This window comes from Elephas maximus, chromosome 7, assembly GCF_024166365.1.
Source record: "Elephas maximus indicus isolate mEleMax1 chromosome 7, mEleMax1 primary haplotype, whole genome shotgun sequence".
Classification (NCBI taxonomy): domain Eukaryota; kingdom Metazoa; phylum Chordata; class Mammalia; order Proboscidea; family Elephantidae; genus Elephas; species Elephas maximus.
The window spans coordinates 31,393,824-31,418,161 of record NC_064825.1 but is presented as its reverse complement, the minus strand read 5'-3'; the positions used below and the strand labels follow the sequence as shown (position 1 = coordinate 31,418,161).

At 41.0% G+C, this 24,338-nt stretch overlaps 2 protein-coding genes across 2 annotated transcripts in view; one reads left to right on the top strand and one right to left on the bottom strand.

Annotated features, from left to right (window-relative positions):
- Positions 1–24,338, top strand: part of LOC126078921 (tripartite motif-containing protein 43-like) — a 458,981-nt gene that overhangs the window by 221,910 nt on the left and 212,733 nt on the right. The window lies entirely within an intron of this gene.
- On the bottom strand, positions 16,181–24,301 carry LOC126078836 (tripartite motif-containing protein 43-like). The gene is made up of 6 exons (XM_049889656.1): positions 23,903–24,301; positions 22,639–22,734; positions 21,931–22,161; positions 21,053–21,075; positions 17,986–18,083; positions 16,181–16,674 (listed from the first exon to the last, which is right to left on the bottom strand). The coding sequence occupies exons 1-6, from the start codon at positions 24,299–24,301 to the stop codon at positions 16,181–16,183; spliced, it is 1,341 nt and encodes a 446-aa protein (XP_049745613.1).

Here is a 24,338-nt window from a genome sequence, read left to right as displayed (position 1 = left end):
AGGAGCCCTGGTGACACAATGGTTAAACTCTGACCTGCTGATCAAAAGGATGAAGGTTTGCACTCACCAGCTGCTCCACTGGAAAAAGATGTGGCAATTTGCTTCTGTAAAGATCACAGCCTTGAAAGTACTATGGGCAGTTCTACTCTGCCTTGTAGGGTCTCAATGAGTCAGAATAGACTCCAGGGCACACGGTAACAACAGTATATTATATAACACAATTAAGTATAAAACCAAAAATTCCTTTTTTAAAAGAAAATGTGGACATTTGAGGGAAGTGGTTGGAGATATTACTATTGTTGAAATTAAAAAAATAATTAAGTGGAAGAAAAGAAAAAAAGCAAAAGAAACCCCCAAATTTTTGGTTTAATAAACGTAGCAAATTGACAGAAGACAAAACAGTAGCTTAGAAGACATGGACGAAGACAACCTAGTAAATATTCCATGTATGCACTACCAATTCAGGGTTATGTGAATCTATGCAGGAAGATGATCCATGCTGAATATCGAAAGGTGCATCTATTGTTCTATGAAGAGGAGCAAAAATATTTAGAGAGGCTAGAAAAGGAAAGCAAAGAGATTTTTCAACAACTCCAGGAAAGTGAAAACACTATGGCCCTGAAGGGGAAACTCATACGGGGAATGTATGAGGAGCTGAAGGAAATGTGCCATAAACCAGACATGGAACTGCTCCAGGTAAGGACAAAGGAAGGGGAGTCAAGGCGCTGCTTGGAAATGATGTCTGCGTTCTCTTTGTCTTCCATCATTGGCTTGGAATGTGCTCTCTGATGACACGATAAGGATACTGTCTATCCAGGTAATACTGCAGATCAAGGGTCAATCTTGCCTCATTCAGGACCAGTGAAGCTTTGTAAAAAAAGTAGGCATTACCACCACAGAGAAAGTGCTCTTCTAAAAATTCTCCTAATATGCATTCAATGACTGAAAAACTACAACGGAGAGCCTTATTTTAATATATTGACATTTGTATCTTGATTTGACAATATAAACAAATTTGGGAATCTATACAATATATTTTCTTATTCTGTTTCCATGTCTTTGATAAACACTGTCAACATGTTTGGGTTACCCTATCCTTCGGAATAGGGTTTTAGGTGAGAACACTATGAATCTTGTTAAATAAATACTAAAACTTTCTTTATTCTTTTGCAACATTTCACAGACCTGATGAAAAGGTAAGCTTGCACCTATATTTTACTTGTAAGAATTGTGACAGTGATTACACTGAGTGGGAGCATAATTTATTTATTATAATAATATAATCTCAGAGTCTACTTATCTTTCTCAAAAGGTAGAGAAGGCTTGGTTGTCTAGCCTAAGAAGAAGCGGGGTGGTGGTGTTAATTGCAGGTGTCTACAAAGAAGTTGTATGATGACAATTCCATTGCTGCTTATGATTTTCACAAGTATAAACACATGTCAGGGGTGACTGGTATGGATTAAAAACCACAGCATTCTTGTGCAGTATGTCCTCCTGGTCATCAGGTCATTTTTCACACCCAACCCCTGTAGTTGGGAGGAAGTAACCAGACACAGTCATGACTGAGATGTAATTGTATACCAGGACTGAATGGCAGATTCGATTTTAGTGGGATTAGATCTTATTTTCATAAAATAAATTGCCATTTGCAGCATCTCCCCCATTCAGGGAACATAATTGTGAGGATCCTGAGGAAGCATCTTTAGTGGAACACTGACATAATCACTGGGATGAAAACTCTGGGCCCAGTAACAGTAACTGAGTATTCTTCTTTGCAGGAGTGAGCTGGTGCAGCTGCACGTGCCCCAGCCAGTGAACCCAGAGATCAGATCGTGGCCCATCACTGGATTGATAAACAGGCTCACTCGTTTCCAAGGTAACAGACAGCCCTTTGGTGCAATAGCACCTCCAGGTCCTTTTTCTCCATTACTGCATCGATGGTCTCATTTCAGGAAACTTTTAGAATCAAAATTTCCATTTTAGAAAAAGCTAAATAAAATCTGAGGAAAAGCCAAATATGATACGTTCTAATAAGCTGGAAACCCTGGTGGTGTAGTGGTTAAGTACTACAGCTGCTAATCAAAGGGTCAGCAGTTCAAATATGCCAGGTGCTCCTTGGAAACTCTGTGGGGGAGTTTTACTCTGTCCCATAGGGTCGCTATGAGTCAGAATCGATTCCACAGCACTGTGTGACTGGGGTATCTACACAGTAATCAATCATAATCATCCAAATGAAATATGCCACTAAAAGTAAGACACTATGTAAAGCCCCTGTCCTTCAGGACTTGGTAACTGTTTTTTTTTTTTTTTTTTCTTTCTGCAGTTCATATTTCCTTGGACCATGAAATAGTCACTAGCCATGTTCCCGTGTTTGAAGATCTGAGACGTGTGCTCTTTAGTGGTGATCATCTCGATGTGGACCACAATTCAACAAGATCTAAGAGTTTTCTTGCCTGGGGAGCCCAGACCTTTATATCTGGCAAATATTACTGGGAGGCGGATGTGGGGCACTGTTGGAACGGGGTTATTGGACTTTGTAATGATTCTTGGACAATGAGCAATGACATGCTGGTTAGCTCCGAGGGAATTTTTCTACTTTTTTGTGTCAAAGAGAAGAATCAGTACAGTCTCTTTACCTCGTCCCCACTCTTACCTCAGTGTGTAAAAAGACCTCTAGGACACGTAGGGGTGTTTCTGGATTATGAACGTGGTGTAGTGAGCTTTGTTAATGTGAATAATGGTACCCTCATTTGTAGTTTGCTTTCATGTTCCTTCTCTTCCCCTCTCAGGCCTTTCCTTTGCTGTGGACCCCAAGGATCAGGGACAGTTCAGAAACTTGTCCATGTCTGACAATGCTAATACCTGAGACCCTTTCCTAGTGCCGACTTGCTTATCTTTAACCTCATTTACATTTATTATTAGACTACTGGTTGTATTATTCTTAAAAGTGTGATAATGTTAAGTGCATGAATTTGATTTGATTTTCTTTAAATAAAAACAACTCTCCTGGAATACTGTGCAATCTTTATGCTGTGTCTATCATTGAATTTCTAAGCCAGCTGAACGTAAAAGAATACCTGGCTGTTTGATCCATTTTTTTAATGGGTTAATGCAAGAGCACAGAGCTTTCTTACTACTGACATTGTCACAGTTATCTTAAACCATATAATTACTAGAATAAACAGTAAAATTCACTCTTTGCTTTGAAAAATACAGAATATTCAACAGCCAAGGTCCTTTTTAATTAGGTGCAAAAATCCCAACCCAATTGCAGTTTTGACTCTTTCTCATCCGGTAAAAAAGTGACTACCTGACACCCTCTCTCCCCCCACTTCTCTCAATGAGAAAGCTTCATTTCCTACAGGTAGGAATCCCTCTTTTCATTCTAGGGCCTCTCATAGCTGCCTCCAAGTCAGTGCTAACTCACTGAACTGAAATGTTTTGGTCTCTTGGCCTTCAGTAAACTGTAAGCTCCTCCAGGCCAGATATAATATTCTCTACTATTTATCTTTGAATCTCCAGCCTCCTTTGCCCTGCTGCCCATGAGACAATAGTTTATAAAATGGTGTATTGGTTCATTAAATATAAAATATTTGTCACCTGAAGTATACTGTGAACACTGGTATGTAATGAATCTGGCAATATGGAACTGTACTATTGTAAAGCAGACCGATTGATTAACAACATCGTAAAGCCAGTGTCTATCCCCAGCACTGAGACACACCAGGAGAAACTCTGAGTGCCACAATTTCCACCCAAAGGGATTCTCATTCCCACCTTTCCTGGCCCAGCTGCTCTTTCATCTAAGCGCTGAGGGCAGCTCAGGCTTGGGTCCCTGGGAATGCTAGCACTGGAGCTGAAGGGTGCAGACTCAAGAGTCTCAGGGTGAAGTGGAGCAGTTTGGGGGCCACGCCGCCGTCCCTTTGCCTTCAGCACTCATGAAGCAACACCCACCGTGTGGGCCTGGTCTCCCTCCGCGCCTTCCCCGCGGGAGGCGCTGGGTGAAGCAGCCCGCCTGGGCCTCAGGGTCGTAGGAGCGAGCTCTGGAGGTGGGCACGGGGGACTGTTAAGGTTTAGGCTCCAGGGCAGCCACGGCCCTGAGCAGGGAACGCCTGGATCTCGGCCACAAAACTCCGCCGGGTCCCCATCTGACCCACGGTCCCGCAGGTTTCCCGCATCTGAGTCCCGACACAGACGCCGCCGGCAGGTCACGTACCTGTGCGAACACCCGGACCACCACCTTCCAGCACCACCATTTCCTTCAAGAGCCTCCAGGACCCCCTGGCACCGCCAGTCGCTCCGGACAGGACTGTAAATTCCTAGAGAACCGCTCATTTCACGCCCTAAAGTCTCCCCGGGAAACCTTCCTGGCTGAGGGACGCGAAGGCCTTTCCTTGGACCCTCCTGAGATCAAGTCCTTGAGAGTGAGAAGCCCGCACCGAACCCCACGTTCCTGAGAGCCTGAGTCTGAAGCATTGCCGTCCTGGAGAACCCCTTCATTGTCCCCGGGCTGGGACCACAAATAATGCCTTCCCGCTGCTGCCCTGCTGCCTGGATGAAAACGCGCGATTTCTCCAGAGGCGGAGCTTGCTCCAAGCTGGCCAGAAGGTCTTCTGTACTTACCGAGCCTGGGAGCTGGGTTTGTTGATGCAGGAGCCATCTAGGGTAGCTGGATGCTGGGGCCAGGGGCTGAACCTAACCTCCTTGAACTTGGCTGCCCTCTGCCCTGGACAAGGAAGGCGGGATCTCTGAGTCAGAGTCCAGCGGTGCGTGTTCACTGCCTGATCTGAGGACCAGCTTTACCCTTCCATACTCTCTTTTTCCATAGCTCAACTTATAAATTACTAATTTGTTTAATTTTTGGTAAAATAACCTCATAAAGCTAAACGATAATCAATATGATTTACATTTTCAAAAGATAACAAAAATAGTTTAAAAGTGCAATTTATCTATATTTTAAAAAATAAAAGCATATAAATTGCAAACAATAAATAAATTTTTGACATTGATTACAGGACTAAAAATTCCTGAAAGAGGAGACTAGAATTGTTTTCAGACAGAAGAACTTTATTTCTGTTCTTTTCCTTCTCTTTTTGAGAAAACATGATATGTAGAAATAAGCTTGTGTACGTCCAACGTCAGTGCTCTCAATGGTAAAGTCAAATTCCTTTTTCTGGTCAAGGTTTTGATGCCTAAGAAAAACTACCTAAAGTATTTTCAGGTTCATTGCTTTTGTTATTGTGTGCCCTTGAGTCCATTATGACCCTGATTAAATATCCACAAAAAAAGAGGTAACTTCGTGCACAAGACCTAAATACTATTGCTAAAAACTGAATCGAGGCAAATCCATGTCATTTTTAACTGAGAGATGATTTATATACTATCTGCAAACAGTACACATAGCCTTCAAAACTCTCACCATCAATGGACACCTAAAACTTACACCCTTTCCGTAGCCTCAAGTGTTCTATCTTAGGCGAGAGTGGCAAAACCAAAAAACCAAACCCACTGCTGTCAAGTCAATTCCGACTCATAGTGACCCTGTAGGACAGAGTAGTTCTGCCAGATAGAGCTTCCAAGGAGCGCCTGGCAGATTCCAGCTGCCGACCTCTTGGTTAGCAGCCATAACGCTTAACCACTAGCCACCAGGGTTTCCAGGAGACACTGGCAGGAGCCCTGAATACTGCACTGTAGCAGGTGACACTATTGATACTGGGCCATGGACCCCTGTCAGTCCTCTGGGGATTTGATGTGGCTGCTTTGGGGCTGGAGCCCTGGTGGAGAAGTGGTTAAGAGCTAAAGCTGCTAACCAAATGGTGGGCAGTTGGAATCTACCAGCCTTTCCTTGGGAACTCTATGCGGCAGTTCTACTCTGCCCTATAGGGTTGCTATGAGTAGGAATCCACTCGACAGCAATGGGGTTTGTTTTTTGTCCTTGTGTTTTTTTTTTTTTTTTTTGCTATGGGCCAAAATAAAAGTTCTAATTTTTTTTTTTCTGGGAACACAATCTGTGGGTGGCGAGCTAAGGTTCCAGGTCTCTCACTCTTGGCTCTTGCCTTCTGCAGCAATCAGGAAAGGAACATGAACTGCCAGCTACAGAGAGCTGCCCTGTGTATGTGCAGAGGGGCACACTGGGAAACACTTGGATGGGGGTTGCTTCCTGCTGCCAACACACACACATGCAGGGATCTGGTTTCTTTTCTAAGGGCTTCTCCACTGTTCCCTATTCAGTCCTGCTTCCTGTCTCCTCAGGCATTGCTGAATCAGGCCACTCTGTATCCTCCTGCTGGACGCTAGTGGATATAGCAACATTCTCCAGGTCCCCATTTTCTAAGGACATTGTTCTCATAATTTTCCAGGAACATAAGAGATGCAGATACCCTGTAGGTGGTGCCACACTGGTTCCCGGTGGTGGGGGCTGCAGGAGTCCTGGAACCCTGCATTGCCCCTGAGTCTGAGTCGTATTCATCCCACTAGGCTCCTCATCCAGGGGATGATTTAGGACCCAGGATTAGGTGAGTCATCAACCACTCCAGCTAGCGCAAGACTACACTGTATCACCACAGTCCAGAGGAATCCATCAAAATTTTATACCCACATACCCTTTAATGCAGCGTATCATCAAGTCCAGTGCCCATTAAAGATGAGACTTGTAGGTTATAGAAGGATGGATGATTAAAAAAGAAAACTAAAATCTTTTTAGAAAGCACAAGGATGGAAGCCCAGGCTGTGGACTTGTCACTGTAGCTTCTTGTAGTCTGTGGTGGGCAGAAGGGAGTGGTGGGAATTGCAGCCCCTTTTGCCCATCCAGGCAGGGGCCTATTTATAGAAAATAGCACCCATGGCAGTTTGAAATTGCTGAGTGATCTTTCACAGCTGGGGCTGAAAATGGCAATGGGCAATAGGAGCTGCTCATTAGTGCCCCTCCTCAAGCAGCACCCAGGTCATGTGCTCTTCCTGTCATACCTTAGTTACCCCTCAGCATCCAGGTGTAGTGCTCGGTTGCAGGATGAGGTGGTGGCTATTGTGCACCCAACCTCACACCCCCATGGTTTTCAGGACCCAAGCACTAAAGGAATGTTTGGGGGCCCAGGGAGCCTCACCTTGTGCCATCCCCTTCACCACCCCTGAGTAGATCAGGGAATGAGTCTTCATGATAGGCATTCTCAAAGTGAGGTCCTAAGACCCCTGGAAGTACATACAATCAGAATTATTTTTATCCTAATACTTGGGCATTATTTGCCTTTTTGACTTTTATTCCCTCGTGAAAGTAGGGTAAACATATGCAGGGTTACATGACATAAGATGTCATAAAAGACTGGACAGACAAACAGATATGAGAATCTGGAGGTATTGTATTAAGCCTGACATTAAAGAGATTTGTTAAAAAGTTAAAAAATAAAAAAGGCTGCTCATCTGATTAATATATTTATTGTTATGGTTTTAAAATATATGCTTTTTTTTAAATATTATGTTACATATTGTAGTTTTACAAACGTTATTCTCAATGATTTAATAAAAAGTGTTTCATTTTTTCAGTTTTTGTTTCTAATACGGCAAACATTGACATTAAAAACTCTTTGGCTTAAAAGTTCCTTGGGTTCTCAATAATTTTTTATCAGCTTAATTGAGGTAAAATGTACATACCATGAAATTCACCAACTCAGTTTCTACAGTTTGATTATTTTTAATAAGTTCCTGTTAAATGTATTTGTGCAGCCATCACAACATCTGTTTTTATAACACTTCCTTCCCTCCCTTCCTGCCCTTCTGCAGTCTATCCCTACTCTTACCCCCCGGAAACCACTGATCTTTCTCAGTAGTTTTGTCCTTTTTTAGAAACATCATAAACGTGTAATTATAGAATATATAACCCTTTTGTGTCTGGTTACTTTCATTTACCATAATATTTTTGAGTCTCAGCCGTTTTTTTCGTGCATATCAGTAGTTTGCTCCTTTGTATTGTTAACTGAACTGGTATTTCACAGTATGAATGTATCCCATTTTGTTATCCATTCACTAACTGATTGATACTGGATTGTTTCCAGTTTGGGGCCTTTATGAATAATGATGTTATGAACATTTACATGCAAGTTTTTGTGCGGACATATGTTTTCATTTCTCTTGGGTGGATACTTACGGGTAAAAGTTCTGGGTTATTTGGTATATACATTTTTAATTTCTTAGGAACCTACCAAACTGCTTTTTTCTAAGTGGCTGTACCACTTTGTTTTGTTACTAGGAATCTATGAGTGTTCCAGTTCCTCCACATTCTCATGAAAGCTTGGTATGGTCGGCCATTTTTATGTAAGCCGTCCCATTCTTTAACGTGTAGTGGTGTCTCACTGTGGTTTTAATTTGTATACATGTTACTAATGAAGAATGATGTTGAGCATCTTTTATTCCTTGGTTCTTCTCCCTCTAACTACATTTACTTTCAATATTCTAGGGAAGAGGATAAGGGATGTCCTTCGATTTAATTTAATATTCAGTATGTGTCCTGATTTTTGACCTTGGATCTTAGTATTCTGAAAAAAAAAAATTGAAATCTAGATCATCAAAAATGATAAAAGGGAATGAATTTAATAAAATACCCAGAAGTTTTGTGAAAATGTGATATTCCTGGCATAGGAAAGCCAGAGAGTTTGCCTAAACTCCAGTCATACTGACAATACAGCATAACTTAGTTGGTTTATTTCTGGATTATGATGAGGTTTTGATATTAGGTAATTCACTAAAACAATTCCCAACGTTAGTATGTTGTTGTTATTATCGGGTGCCACTGAACCGGTTCTGACTCACAGCAATCCTATGTACAACAGAATGAAACACTGCCCGCACCCGTGCCATCCTCACCATCGTTGTTATGCCTGAGGTCATGGTTGCAGCCACTGTGTCAATTCATTCGTTGAGGGTCTTCCTCTTTTTCACTGACCCTCTACTTTACCAAGCATGATGTCCTTCTTCAGGGACTGGTCTCTCCTGATAACATGTCCACAGTATGCCTGCCTGTACTTCTTCCAAGACAAATTTCTTCATTCTTCTGGTAGTACATGGCATATTCAATGTTCTTCACCAGCACCATAATTCAAGGGTGTCAATTCTTCTTTGGTCTTCCTTATTCATTTTCCACATTTCACATGCATATGAGGTGATTCAAAATACCATGGCTTAGGTCAGCTGTACCTTAGTCCTCAAAATGATATCTTTGCTTTTTAAACTTTAAAGAGGCCTTTTGCAGCAGATTTGGCCAATGCAATAAATATATCATTTGATTCTTTGATTGCTGCTTCCGTGGGTGTTGATTGTAGATCCAAGTAGATTGAAGTCCTTGACAGCTTCAATATTTTCTCCATTTATCATGATGTTGCTTATTAGTCCAGTTGTCAGGATTTTTGTTTTCTTTATGTTGAGATCCAATTCTTACTGAAGACAGAAAGAAGTCTTTGATCTGCATCAGCAAATGCTTCAAGTCCAATTCACCCTCAGAAAGCAAGGTGGTGTCATCTGCATATTATAGATTGTTAATGAGTCTTCCTCCAATTCTGATCCTGCATTCTTCTTCATATAGTCCAATTTCTCAGATTATATTCTCAGAATACAGACTGAATAAGTATGATGAAAGGATACAACCCTGACACACAACTTTCCTAACTTTAAACCACGCAGTATCCCCTTGTTCTGTGAGAAAGACTATCTCTTGATCTATGTACAGGTTCCGTATGAGCACAATTAAGTGTTCTGGAATTCCTGTTCTTCACAATGTTATCCATAATTTGTTATGATCCACAGAGTCAAATGCCTTTGTATAGTCAATAAAACACTGTTAAACATCTTTCTGGTGTTCTACCTTTGGTTTATTTAATATTCTCATTTCTCATCTGCATTTCTATAATGGGAGGCTAAATGGCCTTTCTTACCTTCAGAACAGACTCTTTTCAATATGATTTCTAGTTGAATATGTTTGAAATACAAAGCTGAACATTATTACCCAGTTACTGTGACTTTTCTCCATCACCGTAGAAATAAAACTCGAATTATTCAATGTGACGTAGAAGTCCCTTTAAGGAGGCATTGATTCTCATTCTAAATGGTGTTCAGTACACTCATTCCCTGTGATCCACTATTACCCAATTGCTTGTAGTTTACCACTTCATGTTTTCTCCGGCCTCGTTATTGTACTTGTGAGCCTCTGTCTGGTAAGTCTAGCCCTTCTGGGATAAATGTAGGTGTGCTTTAAAGCTCAGGAACAGCACTATCTCCACTGGGGCCCAAGGACGTGTCAACAGCCCTTTCTATCTGGGTTTCCTAGTCCCTGTGAGTTAGCTTTGGATGACATTATTACAGTGTGAACTAGATGCTCCCTTAAATGGCTGTTATTGATACTACAGCAGTCATTTCAAAGAACCTATCTTGGTTATCTGTTGTCACTAGGTGTGCCTATCCAGGCTTGGAAATGACAAGCGCAGAGCTCTAGATGACAGCGATACCCAAACTTGTCTACACATTGCAATCATATGGAGAATTTCAAAATGTGCAGATGTCTATGCCCCATTCCTAGGGATCGTACATTAATTGATTTAGGGCGTGGCACTGGCTCTGTAGTGTTTAAAACATTTCAGGGTAATTGCAACATGCAGACGTGGTTCCTGGAATCCTGGGCATTTACTAGGGAGCCATGATTTTTAAGCTAGTTCTGAAAAAGTTCATTTGACACATAGTCACGATACTAAACTGTGGCCCTCTTTTTAGTTGATGAGTGAAAAATAAGGGTCTGAGAGTTGCAGATAAGAAGTAGGGAATTTGTGAGAGAACATTCAGCAGCATGGAAAAACAGGCAGCTGAACATCCATAACCCAGGAGCATCCCTGAGTTGTTTAACTCTATCTGCATATGATAGAATGATTGCCATCTTCATGTAACAGAGCAGAGAGGCTTCCCCAGGATCACCTGTCTTACCATTTCTCCTTGTCTGGACTTACTAACAAACTACAACAACCCAATGCCAACAGTCTCACATATGCTCTTCCCATAATATCTGCTACTGCAGTTAAGATCTGAGCTCCCCAGCAATATAATCACGGAATCCCGGGGAACTGATATGACACATGGTTTTATGGGTCTTATAAACCTTGTATTTCTCAAAACCTCAGGTAATATTATGTAAATAAAGCCTCACTATTCACAGATTTGGTGTTGGGAATTCGCTTACTTGCTAAAATTTTCTTGTAATCCCCAAACTCACTGCTCCTTCTAGGTCATTCCCGGACAAGCTGTAAGAGCAAATACAAATTAGAAGTAGGAAAGAGAGAGAGGCTTAACTCACCCTGTTGAGAAAGGGAAAAGACTCCCCGCTCCCTTTTCTTAGAGCATTTACTTTAGAGAGCTTGTAATCAATCGGGATTTTTTTATTTGGAAACTCTGTGGGGCAGTTCTACTCTGTCCTATTGGATCGCTACGAGTCAGAATCGACTAGACTGCACTGGGTTTGGTTTTGGTTTATTTGAAAAATAGGTAAAATCTTTTAAAGTCTAAGTAAGCCTCTTCCCAGTTTTACAATCCATGAAGTTCCTAGAGGACCTGGCAGCCATCTCTTGACTCTAGATGTAAAAGAACTTTTCCATATATTTCCAAAATCCATAGGAAAAAAATGTTAGCTCAGACCAGACTGGAAATCTTGGTTCTGTAGGACCCCAAGTGTTGCCATCACTTTAAAAACAAATGAAATCTGTAGCTTTCAAAACTCTGAGGCAGTAGCAGCCACTTTACACCTCAGCTGCCACCATTAGATGTTCCTTTCCTGTCTATGATGGACAGTGAGTCTCAGGGGCCGTGGTCCTGTGTGTGTCTCGGAGGAGATGCTGTATTTGGAGCCTCTAAACCAGGACAGGAAGAGCTTTTTTTTTTTTAATAGGAAATGAGAAGGTGAAAAGTGGGAAGCTAATTCCTCCAGTCTCCCCACCACAGGTTCAGAGGTGGTAGTTAAGGGGCAGTAGAGCTGCCAGGAGCCAGAGCCCAAGTGCTGCTGGGCTACAGCACCCTTATATTGACTCAGCTCAAACTCCCAGCCTCCACTTCTGCTCAGCCAAGGAGGGAGACCGCTCTCCTCATGTCAATAGAGCCCAGGAGCAGAGAAGGAATATCAGAGTGCCTGGGCCTCTGCTACGGGTCTGTTCGGTTTATTATGGTTATATTCATTTACAATGTTGCTGAACATTATTAAATCATTAATATATAAAAAAATCTATGGGATGTGTAAATACGTAAACAATGACAACTGTTCTGAAGTTTTTGTATCACACTATTGCTTACCTTTTAAATTTACCACCTATGTTTATAACCCTCAATAATACAGTTTTGTAGATTTTGAACTTTTTAGAAATAACTATTGTGTGTCTTCTGCAATTTTCTTTTTTACCTTAACATTGTGTTCCTGAGATGTATCCAGATTGTTTCATGTAGCTGTAGTTTATACATTTTCAGTATACTTGATACTCTTTCAGAGACCTTGGGTGCTGAGGAGGGTTAAGTACTCAAATACTAGCCGAAAGGTTGTCACTTCAAACCCACACGGAGGTGCCTTGGAAGACAAACTTGGGGATCTGCTTCTAAAATGTCACAGCCTTGAAAACCCTACGGAGTAGTTACACTCTGCACACATGTGGCCACCATGCATGGAAATCAACTTCATAGCAGCTAACAATGACACGTACTCTTTCATAGCAATATACTTGAATATATTTATCTGTTCCACTACTTATGGAGTTGAAATTGATTTCAGGTGTTTCTTTATCATAATTATTTTCGTGATTGTAAACAGGGGGGTTAAAGCCACTTTCGAACCTGACACACACAAGACTTGCTTTAATCTAGACTATTTACCCAGGAATTGCACACAACTTCAGCTTTACTAGAGATTGGTCTCCAAGGGTTGTACCACTTTATACTCCCGTAGCACGAGATAATACTTCAGGTTGCTCTATATCATCACCGAAACTTCATATTTTTTAAAAGTATCCATCGGATGGTAGTGATTATAACTTTCATTTTTATTTCTCTAATTACTAAATATTTTTTACATGTGTTTCTGTTCTTCTCTCCTATGAAGCAATTGTCCTGACTTTTCGTTCTTTGGATGGGTGGGAGGTTCAACAAATTTTTCTTGTATATTTGAAAACATTTGTTATATATTCTGGATGCTTATTCTTTGGTGGTTATATGTGTTACAGTATTTTACTCCCAGCTTTTCACTTCCATTATTTTGTCTTTTGATGACTGAAATCCTTAATTTTTGTAGTTAAATTGATCATTATTTTACGTATTTTTGCTTTTTTGTTTCCTCTTTAAGAAATCACACCCTAACATGTGTCTAAAAGTATTCATATATTCAACTTCTTTTAAACGATGAATTTGCCTGTCACATGGAATTTAAACCTTAATGTACTTGAAATTGATTTTTTTAAATATGAGGGAAATATCCCAGCATATGCATAGGGAAGTATATCTCTTTTACATCCATTTGAAATGCCTTTCTGCTCAGTCATAAAGCAGGTATCCACACAGCAAGTGAGTCTTAGAATTTCTCTTTGAATTTTGTGGTTTTATTCTCCATCCCTGCACCACTGGCTCATAGCTTAATGGCTACACTGTCTCTAGACCATTGGCTCTTCCACTAATTTCTGGAATATATATTTGATATTTTGACCCAAAAGGAAGCTCTATGGGGCAGTTCTACTCTGTCCTGTAGGGTCGCTATGAGTCGGAATCGACTCGATGGCAGTGGGTTTGGTTTTGGTATTTGGGTTCTCTAATATTGCTTACATTACATTCCTATCGAGTAGAAAAATTTATATGTATAAAGCCACACCGTGGGATCTTCTCCTCATACGATAGTATTCCCAGAGTTTTAAATACATCCAACAATAATATACCTGCAAAACTGATAGCAGTGTCCTTTCCTACTAATTCTCAAGAAAGCATGCTCATTAATTATTTGAGCTATGTACCTGTGGAAAGTTGTCTTGACTATTGTCTGTTCCCTGTATTTTGCAAGCTAAAGAAAAGATTTTTCTCTATTGATGTAATTGAATGGTTCCAGATTTATGAGTTGATGTAGCTTTCATAACAATAACCTATAATACAAAATTTTTTATTTGTTTTCTGAGTCCCTAAGAGTCTGCTTAAGATCTTACTTTCCCTGTTATTCTTTGTTCACTAAAAGCAACATACTTAAACAACCATGTTGAACAAATTGTTTCTAGCTCTTGTTTGGTTCCGAGATGTAGGAAATTTACTGAGCCTTCGTATCTATAAATCAGATTAATTCCATGTTTCTTATTTACAGCTTTCATCAGAATTGCTAATGCACAGATTACAGGCCCTTCCCCATTGCATAATTTTCTTTATGAGTAGGAATGGATTCGATGGCAATAAGTTTGGTAAGTTTTGGTTCTGACCCAAGAACTTGCCTAGCTAACAATGTTCAGTGATACTAATGTTGCTGGAAACTGCACCAGACAGAATCACTGGTCTGTGTCACTGTTTTATGCCATGTTGATCTCAGCGCTCCCTATCCCATTGGTTTAACCTATATTTTATGTTTGTTTTTTAATGGTCTATGGCATTTACTTTCATGAATATTCTCAATTATTAATCAGAAAACTTTGAAACCGTGTGTCGTAGAACAACCTTTCTATCAGAAATAACATATGGTGAAAATACTGCATAGTGTGAATCACGAGAGCAAAGATATGGAGCATCACCCACTGTCAACCCTACTGCAGACAAGGCAAGTATCTCATTCACTTATTTGTTAAGAGCCTGTTATGTCTTAGGCATTGTGTTACCTGTAGGAAATAGCAGTGAATACAAGAGACGCTTCCTTTATCTCATAATTCATACAGTTAAAAGGGAAAGGACAAAATAAAGGACTTATATAAAGACAGGCCTGTCCTGGTCCTGAGGATCCAGGAATATTTCCCTGTAAAGAGTTTTTCCCTAAGGATGAATTGAGAAGGATTTTAAGAGATCAAGATGAGGGAGAAGAATATTCCAGACTGACACATATATTGTAGATAACCGGGTTTGTTTATGATACAAACACTCTGTGTTCCTCTATTACACCATTAAGATGGAATCACACTCATACAGTAAAATCTGTGAAAGCTGGAACCCATATAAAGTGTAAACCTGTCAGGAGGAAAAATCAAACATTTTTGCTGTGTGATTAATTATTTTTGTGTATGGCCTTTCTAGCCATGATCTGGGAACTCACACTCAGTTGATTGTGTGTTAGGCTAATTGTGGCCTACCAACGGGATTGGTCAGTTATGCCTTAAGAGGGAGCCAGAGCAGAGAGGAACCCACCACCACCAAGGAAGGAGAGACAAACAGGGGAGACCCAGCAGCAGAGACCTAGCAGCAGGAGAGGGTACAGTAGCTTCCCAAACCACAGAAGACAAAGTTGAGTGCCTTTGGGCAGAGACTGAGGGCCAAGGAGAATCAAACTTGTGAGCACGGCTGGGAAGAGGCTATCCTGATGGAAGACTCTTATCTTGAATGTTCCAGGGCCTGAATTGTAATTGTTACTTCCCTTATAAGAAACCCTATAATCCTGAGTATAGCCTGAGTTCTGTGTGGCCATTGCAAAGAATTATTGCATCCAGCAGAGAAGTAGAGAGTGCTGTGTGAGGGGTGGTTGGTTTCAGAATTAGTAAAGATGGTAGAGAGAGGAGACTTGTCTGGCCTCTGCCTCCTGGGAGTCAACCTTGCGCTGTTGATCTTGATTCCCTTATCCTCTTGTGGGGCTGGAGGAGGTCAGACACCACCCCCAAGAAGTTTTTAACAATTTTCCACCTAACAAAGATCGAAATACAAGGCAGTCCCCTCAAGTTCCAGCTTTCAAAGTTTTTGTTATATATGCTTCTAACTCCAGCAAGCTCATAAAACAAGTGAATAATCACAGTATATATGCAATGTAATGTGCCACAAGAGATGATTTTAATTAAAAAAAAATTGAACTAGTGAAAGTTTTCATTTCCAACTTTTTTTCATAGTTAATAACAACAAAATGTTACTTTAAAGAAGAACAAAATAAAAGACAATAAAATATTATTGATCAGCTTCAACTGAGAAGGATTCCCTCGGATATGGAGTTTCCAGGTTCCTGAATTCACCACTATCATGTGTGGCCAGTACAAAAGAAAGGCCTGAGAGGGTAATTGAAGGAGCAGGCTGGGTATCTCCATATGAGGGAACTTTTGGCAACATTAACAAAACTCATACTTCTACTGTCAAAATCTATATACACACCAACTCGCCCCAGAGGTTTCTCTATATACTGAGGAAACACTGGGGAAGTGGTCAAGAGATTGTAACGATTAACATCCTTCACGCATAAAAGAAGAAATGCGTTCTCAGATTCAACCAGTGAGCCATTCTTCCTTAACCAGGTATCCTTACAGACTCCTACAGCCCAGTCCCAAGAGTCGTCCACATCTATCTCCCAGTAGTGTTTTCCAGAGGTGAAGGCCTGGTCCCCCCATGCAGCAAAGTACTGAGATCTTCTAGAAGGAAAAGGCACCTCTTGAAGGTCACGTCTTAGCCTCAGACTTCTCACGTCATCAAACACCATGATATTCTGACTGCTTATTTCATAACTGAAGGAAATTTCCACTGTGGAAAAAGAGAATATTTCAGTTCAAATCAGTTTTTCAATTTCTATGGGATGAGGGGGTCACTGGGTCTAGAGTATCACTGGAAAAACAGGCCACCACTACAAGGGAAGTTATGGCTAGAAAATATCAGATTGAGGGCTATCAGCGGATGTGCAGAAGAAACGGATACCTAAATACACTGGAAAAAAACTCCTCAAATCCCAGGGAATGTAGAGGAGGGAGGTCATGTAAACTTCTGTTTCATTGCTTTTCACAGCACATTAAAAATCAGAAACCTGCACTGATACCAAGTCCACAGCAACATGACTTATCTCCATTGTCTCTTCTCAGGGCAAAAAATCCCAACCTGAATAAATGGTGATCACATTGCCAAGTATAAGATAAGCAAGTAGGCTTAAATTCAGGAATAAAATCCAGGTATGCCTTCTGAGAAGAGGACCTGGTGGGGCAGTGGTTAAAGCACTCAGCTGCTAACTTAAAGGTCAGTGGTGGGAAACCACCAGCTGCTCCTAGGGAGAAAGATGTGTCAGTCTGCTTCCATAAAGATCGAAAGCCTTGGAAACCCTATGAGGCCGTTCTACTCTGTCCTATAGGATAGCTGTGAGTTGAAATCCACTTGGCGGTAATGTCTTCAGTTTTAGGGCTTGACTTATATCTTCTTAGAAGGGGTCTCCTACTCAGAATGTCGTGGCTTTTAAACCTGGTTCCATCTCAGGCTTAGTCATTCTCTGCCTGCCAGGCTAACCCCACTGGATTAGGTCGACCACGGAGCTCTGCGTACTGCCTCAACCACCCACTTGTTTTATTGTTGCTCATAAATTCTGCTTTTCTGTATATCACTTTTTTATGTTTATTTATGTATTTCTCAGAACGTATTAATTAAAATGCACATTATTACAAATTCAATTACTATGAGACTTTAAATGAAAAATATTTAAAAATAAAATACCAGGGACCCTACCACCATAAGCAACTGCACTTAATTTGAAATTGAAATGTTCTGAAATAATATGTCCTTCTGTATGACTCACTGAATGACTGACATTGTATCTGGGAATGGTTCTAGGTCTCAAGGAGCCATTTTCAGATCATTTTCTTTTTCTCACTAACTATTTAATACCGGCCAGAATAACATATCTCTTTTCCCACCATTTATGTAGCTATTTTTCATATTATCATAGGGCAAATATGATTATTCCCAGGCTGCTCTCCTCCCAAAATCAAGAATCAATAAAGAGGGAATGATTGCCCATAGAAAACCATTATTGGAAGACATTGTATGCGGTCCCACCACTGGGCTGACACTCACCTCGGAACTGGCGGAACCTGTCTATCAGGCCAGTGATGGGCCTAGCACTGAGCGCTGGGTTCACAGGCTGGGGCATGTCCAGCTGCACGGACTCACTCCTGCAAGTCGGAGAATCAGTTAATCTTTCAGGTGCCAAAGGGGCCATCACAGTATGTAAAAAAAGACGTCAGCCAACTCATCAGACATGGAAGGGACTGGACAATGGGTTGGAGAGAGATGTTGACGAAGAGTGAGCTACTTGTATCAGGGGGACACTTGAGACTATGTTGGCATATCCAGTCTGGAGGGGAGGTAGGAGGGTAGAGAGGGTTAGAAACTGGCAAAATTGTCATGAAAGGAGAGACTGAAAGGAGGGAGGGGGTGACTCATTAGGGGGAAAGTAAGTGGGAGTATGGAGTAAGGTGTATACAAGCTTATATGTGACAGACTGACTTGATTTGTAAACTTTCACTTAAAGCACAATAAAAATTATTTAAAAAAAAAAAGACATCAGCATTAACTGAAAATGTTTCATCAGAACCCGTTACCAATATTGTGGTATATCTCCAGTATCCTGGGATGGAATTATGCAACTCTTAGGGAATCATTCTTTCTTCTCTGCTTGCTTCCTTCTCCTGCCTCTCAGAGGTACATGCCTCTCTCACCTACCACCTGGCACAAACTAGGCCATTCACTTCACTAAGTTTATGTGTTTGAAACCTAAACTCAAAGATAGCTGTCTTCTAGACACTTCTGCACTGAGCCCTGCAAAACATACCTCCCTGATTCACAAGAAAGAAACAACGCTAATTTGTGAGTTGTGGAATGCCATCAAGGACATCATACGTGAAGAAAGCAAGAGGTCATTAAAAGACAGGAGAGAAAGAAAACACCTAAATGGGTGTCAGAAGAGACTCTGAAACTTGCTCTTGAATGTTGAGTAGCTAAAGCAAAAGGAAAAAATGATGAAGTAAAAAAGAAGAACAGAAGATTTCAAAGGGTAGAAGACAAAGTAAAGTATCATGATGACATGTGCAAAGGCCTGCAGGTAGAAAACAAAAAGGGAAGAACACTCTCAGCATTTCATAAGCTGAAAGAACTGAAGAAAAAAATTCAAGCCTTGAGTTACAATACTGAAGGATTCTATGGGGAAAATACTAAGCTACGCAGGAAGCATCAAAAGAAGATGGAAGGAATACACAGAGTCATTGTACCAAGAACTGGTTGATCTTCAGCCATTTCAGGAGGTAGAATATGATTAGGAACCCATGGTATTGAAGGAAGAGTTCTAGGCTGCGCTGAAGGCATTAGTGAAAAACAAGGCTACAGAAATTGATGGAATATCAATTGAGATGTTTCAACAATCGGAAGCAGCACTAGAATTGCTCACTCTTAGGCCAAGAAATCTAGAAGACAGCTTCCTGTCTACCTGACTGGAAGACATCCATATTTATGCCTACTTCCAAGAAAGGTGATCCAAGTGAATGCAGAACTTATCCAACAATATCCTTAATATCACGTGCAAGTAAAATTTTGCTGAAGATCATTCAAAAGCAGCTGTAGCAGTACATTGACAGGGACCTGCCAGAAAGTCTGTCCAGGTTCAGAAGAAGATGTGGAACCAGGGATATTATAGCTGATCTCAAATGGATCCTGGCTGAAAGCAGAGAATACCAGAAAGATGTTTACCTGTGTTTTCATTCACTATACTAAGGCATTCGACTGTGTGGGTCACAACAAATTATGGACAGCACTGCAAAGAATGGGAATTCTGAAACACTTAATTGTGCTCATGAGGAACCTGTACATAGATCAAGAGACAGTCATTTGAACAGAACAAGGGGATACTGCATAGTTTAAAATCAGGAAAAGTGTGCATAAAGATTTTATCTTTTCACCATACCTATTGGATCTGTATGTTGAGCAAATAATCCGAGAAGCTGGACTATGTGAACAAGAATGGGGCAACAGCATTGGAGGAAGACTCACTAACAATCTGTGTTATGCAGATGACACAACCTTGCTTGCTGAAAGTGAAGGGGACTTGAAGCACTTACTAATGAAGACCAAAGACCACAGCCTTCAGTATGGATTGCATCTTAACATAAAGAAAACAAAAATCCTCACAACTGGAAGACTCATTAACACCATGCATTATGCAGCTGACACAACCTTGCTTGCTGAAAGTGCAGAGAACTTGAAGCATTTACTGATGAAGATCAAAGCCCACAGCCTTCAGTATGGATTATAATATACCTCAACATAAAAACCTCAGCATAAAGAAAGCAAAAATCCTCACAAGTGGGCCAATAAGCAACATCACGACAAATGGAAAAAAGATTGAATTTGTCAAGGATTTCATTTGACTTGCATCCACAATCAACACCCATGGAAGCAGCAGTCAAGAAATCAAAGGATGCACTGGGCTGGGCAAAAAAACAAAGCTGCCACCTTGAGAACTAAGGTGAGCCTGACCCAAGCCATGGTGTTTTTAATCACCTCATATGCATGTGAAAGCTGGAGGATGAATAGGGAAGACCAAAGAAGAATTTACATCTTTTGAATTGTGGTGTTCACGAAGAATATCGAATGAACTGCCAAAAGAATGAGCAAATCTGTCTTGGAAGAAGTACAACCAGAATGCTCCTCAGAAGCAAAGATGGTGAGACTACGCCTCACATACTTTGGACATGTTATCTGCAGGAACCAGTCCCTGGACAAGGACATCATACTTGGTAAAGTAGAGGTTCAGTGAAAAAGAGGAGGACCCTCAACGAGATGGAGTGACACAGTGGCTTTGACAATGAGCTCAAGCGTAGCAACAATTGTGAGGATGGCACAGGACCAGGCAGTGTTTTGTTTGGATGTGCATAGGGTCGCTGTGAGTCAGAACTGACTTGACAGCACCTAACAACAACAAAATTTGTGATAGAGGGAACAGGAAAACATATTCAGCAAAACATACACAGCACGCCTACACAGAAAATATCTAGTATCTTCATAAGTTACGTTTGCACTTTGTTAGAAACACTGTGGTCTCTTTCACAGGCCGCATGGTGCTCTAGTTTGCAGGGAAGGCCAAACTTACCTGGTCAATATGTCTCCCAAATCCTGTGAAGAGAGGAAAAAGTTTAGAATTCCAACAAATTGGTGAGTCTGCCCATTCAATCTTTAGGTTTGGGCATATTCAGAAAAGTACCAACCAACCAGCACCACACTTTTTTGGTAAATTCATTTTTTTTTTTTTTTTAAGTAGGATCCCACTACAACATGTGAGTAGAACCTGAATTCTCGATGAATTCAGAAACCTGAGGGTGAATGAATAAAGAGAAGGATGTGAGTATAGATGGTAGCCATGCAACCGTCAGCTGTCTGCAAAGTGGTCTTTCCCATGGCTTGTCTCCAAAGGGTAGTGTGCCCCAGAACAGAGGCAATTCAAATTGGGGACTTTAAAACAGAAGGAGGAAGTAAAAGTTATCTCTTCCCAAATTTCTCCATATTGCCTGCCTGGAGACAAAAGTGGAATGCTCATGGGTAACACGTTTCTTTCTTGATTTTAGAGAAGCAAGGTAGAGAAGAAGACTTTTAGAAGGGAGTACTGTATTTTCCACAAATAATTTGTGCCTTTTATGTTGGTTTGCCATGTTGCTGTAAAAAAAATTAACTTTGCACATTTATGAAAATATCTGGGGTGGGGGGAGGGCAGGACATGGTTGGCAAACAAAAGTAGAAGGCATTCATTTGTCAAAAAATACAGTATTCCCTGGGAAATCTACTCTCATATTTACATAAAGCTTTGTTGTTCATGGCTAAGATAGGAGTCACAGTTTATGTCTATTATTCTCAGTTGGGAAATGACCACCAAAGGAAAAAAGTTTGTGCCTTTGGTACCAAATATCTAATGGAGGTCCAGGATGTGAACTTTAGCTAATACAAATGATTTCCAGGCGCGTCCTTGGTTCTTACCTGGAGCAACTCCACATCTGATTTATGGCACATATTCATCAGCTCCTCATACATTTCTCTCAGGTGCCTCCCCTTTTGAACCATTGTGGCTTCACTTTTCTTCAGTTGCTGAAATATCTTCTTGCCTTCATTTTTCAGTCCCTCTAAATGTTGTTTTTCTTCCTCAAGGAAATTCGTATGCGATTTCTGATACTCAGACCTGATAATCTCTGACAGTAGAAACACGTAATACTGCAAAGACATGGATTTCTTAGATCATATATGCAATGCAAGTTAACCCCCTTCCCCTTAAACCTCACCTCTTTCTCTCTGACTCACATCCTCTACCAATCAACTACACTCAACCTAAATCCATGTCTTCCTACTTATCAGGAACCATAGAATGACCCTTCAGTTTCATTCCTTCATTTGTTTTCCATTCAAAAGTCAAACCCAAGCTCCCTTCAAAACACCTTCATTCACTTCAAAAGCTCCTGAAATGTCTGGAGAAGTGCCACATGCTTATTTTCTGAGTTGCTGGTATACCGGGGTTTACAAATCTGAACAAGTGTCATACAGCCTTACACTGAAAAGGCAGGTTATCTTTCCTTTTGATAAACCACTCACAGAAGCTCACGGCCCACCATGATTTCAGCTCAAATTCTTCATGGACAAATCTCCAGCAAGTCTGTCACAAGCTGGTTCCAAAGAAAACAGCCTCATACTTACTACCCACAGCTTGATAATTAGGCTCTCCTCATTCAGACTTCTCCAATTTTTTTGAATATTTTCCCATAAAGATCTCATTTGCTTAAGGAGCTTCTCCTACAAAGGAATCATGAATATGAGTACCAGAGAAACAAATCTTATGCATTTCATACCAGAATAAATGGATATAGTCAAGAGATACTAGATCGATGCACTTTAGGGCGAGTGGAAGGATGATAATATTCCCTTGTTTACCTTCCATAATTACCAATTCTGGGAAATTTCAGGCAGTAGAAACACAAAATTTAGTGGAATCTTTTGCCTAAAGAAACTGAGGAATGAGGATTTTATGTAACATTGCTAATGTTCAGATAAACAACTTGTTCCAGTATTCGGATGTATTGATGCTGTTGTTATTGAGTTGATTTCAACTCATAGGGGCCTTACAAGACAGGGTCGAACTGCCCCATAGGGTTTCCTAGGCTGTAATCTTAGCGGAGCAGACTGCCAGCTCTTGTCTCCTGTGGAGCTACTGGAGGGCTTGAACCACCTACCTTTTCGTTAGCAGTCTGGAGGTTAATCTTTAAGTTACCACGGCTCCGTTACTGATGTTAGGCCCTGCTATTTTCCAGCATGCTTGAAACTCTGGTGGCATAGTGGTTAAGAGTTCGGCTGCTAAGCAAAAGTTTGGCAGTTCAAATCCACCAGCCTCCTAGGATACCATATTAAAAAAAAAAAAACCAAAACGCAAACCCATTGCCATCTAGTCAATCCGACTCGTAGTGACCCTGTAGGACAGAGTAAAGTTGCTCCATACCATTTTCAAGGAGCATCTGGTGGATTTAAACTGCCAATCTTTTGCTTAGCAGCTGAACTCTTAACCACTATGCTATGAGTCGGAATCTACTCAGCAGCAACGGGCTTGGTTTTTGGTTATTTGACCTGTATTACTAAACATGCTTCCAACAGGAGAACCTCTTTGCTCATATATTTTTGCTATCTGAAAATGAGGACTTCACAGCACCTTGAGCATTATATTGCATATTCAAAAGAATAATCCTTAACTTAATCATATCTCATCTCCTTGCTGGAATACAAACTGTGAAGGCAGATATGTTTCTGTATTTTATTCACACTGTTCTCCTTCCTGTCTAGGACACAAGCTAGCACATACTAGACTCTCAGCGATGAGTGGATTACTTATCATCATGGTGCTCAACTTCCTTGTACTCTCTTAGCTCTACTATCCTGTAGCTTTCAAAGTGCTTTCAGATGTGTCACTCACCCGGTATTCCTCAACAGCGCATTCTATGGAACAGTGTCTGTGAGCCTCGTGCTCCTGAGAGTTAGAGCAGAGCAAACAGAGCAGGTTCTTGCCCTCTTCACAGAACATCTTCTTTGTCTCTTTGTGAGTCCCACACATCTGTTCCTCAGAGCTCAGGAATTGCCAGAGGCTGGCTTGTCTGGCAAGGGACACCAGATTCTTCACAAGAATATTGGTTTTGAATGCTGTCTGCTCTGATGTTTCCCTGCACAGTGGGCAACAGGCAGGAGTTTCAGCTTTTTCCCAGGAAAGGCAGAGACAGGGCCTACAGAAGTTGTGCCCACAGCCTATGGTGACAGGGTCTGCAAGGTAGTTCAAGCAGATGAAGCAGGTGAGTTCTTTCTGGAAGGCTCGATCCATCTTCCTGAAGGAAGAAAATCAGAAAAGTTTATTATTC

Coding starts and splice junctions, on each gene's coding strand:
- LOC126078836 (XM_049889656.1), bottom strand. CDS start 24,301: ATGGATCGAGCCTTCCAGAAAGAACTCACCTGCTTCATCTGCTTGAAC. Junction 22,735..23,902: donor GCGCTGTTGAGGAATACCGG/GTGAGTGACACA, acceptor ATTCCTTTGTAG/GAGAAGCTCCTTAAGCAAAT. Junction 21,076..21,930: donor CAGATGTGGAGTTGCTCCAG/GTAAGAACCAAG, acceptor CTCTCTTCACAG/GATTTGGGAGACATATTGAC.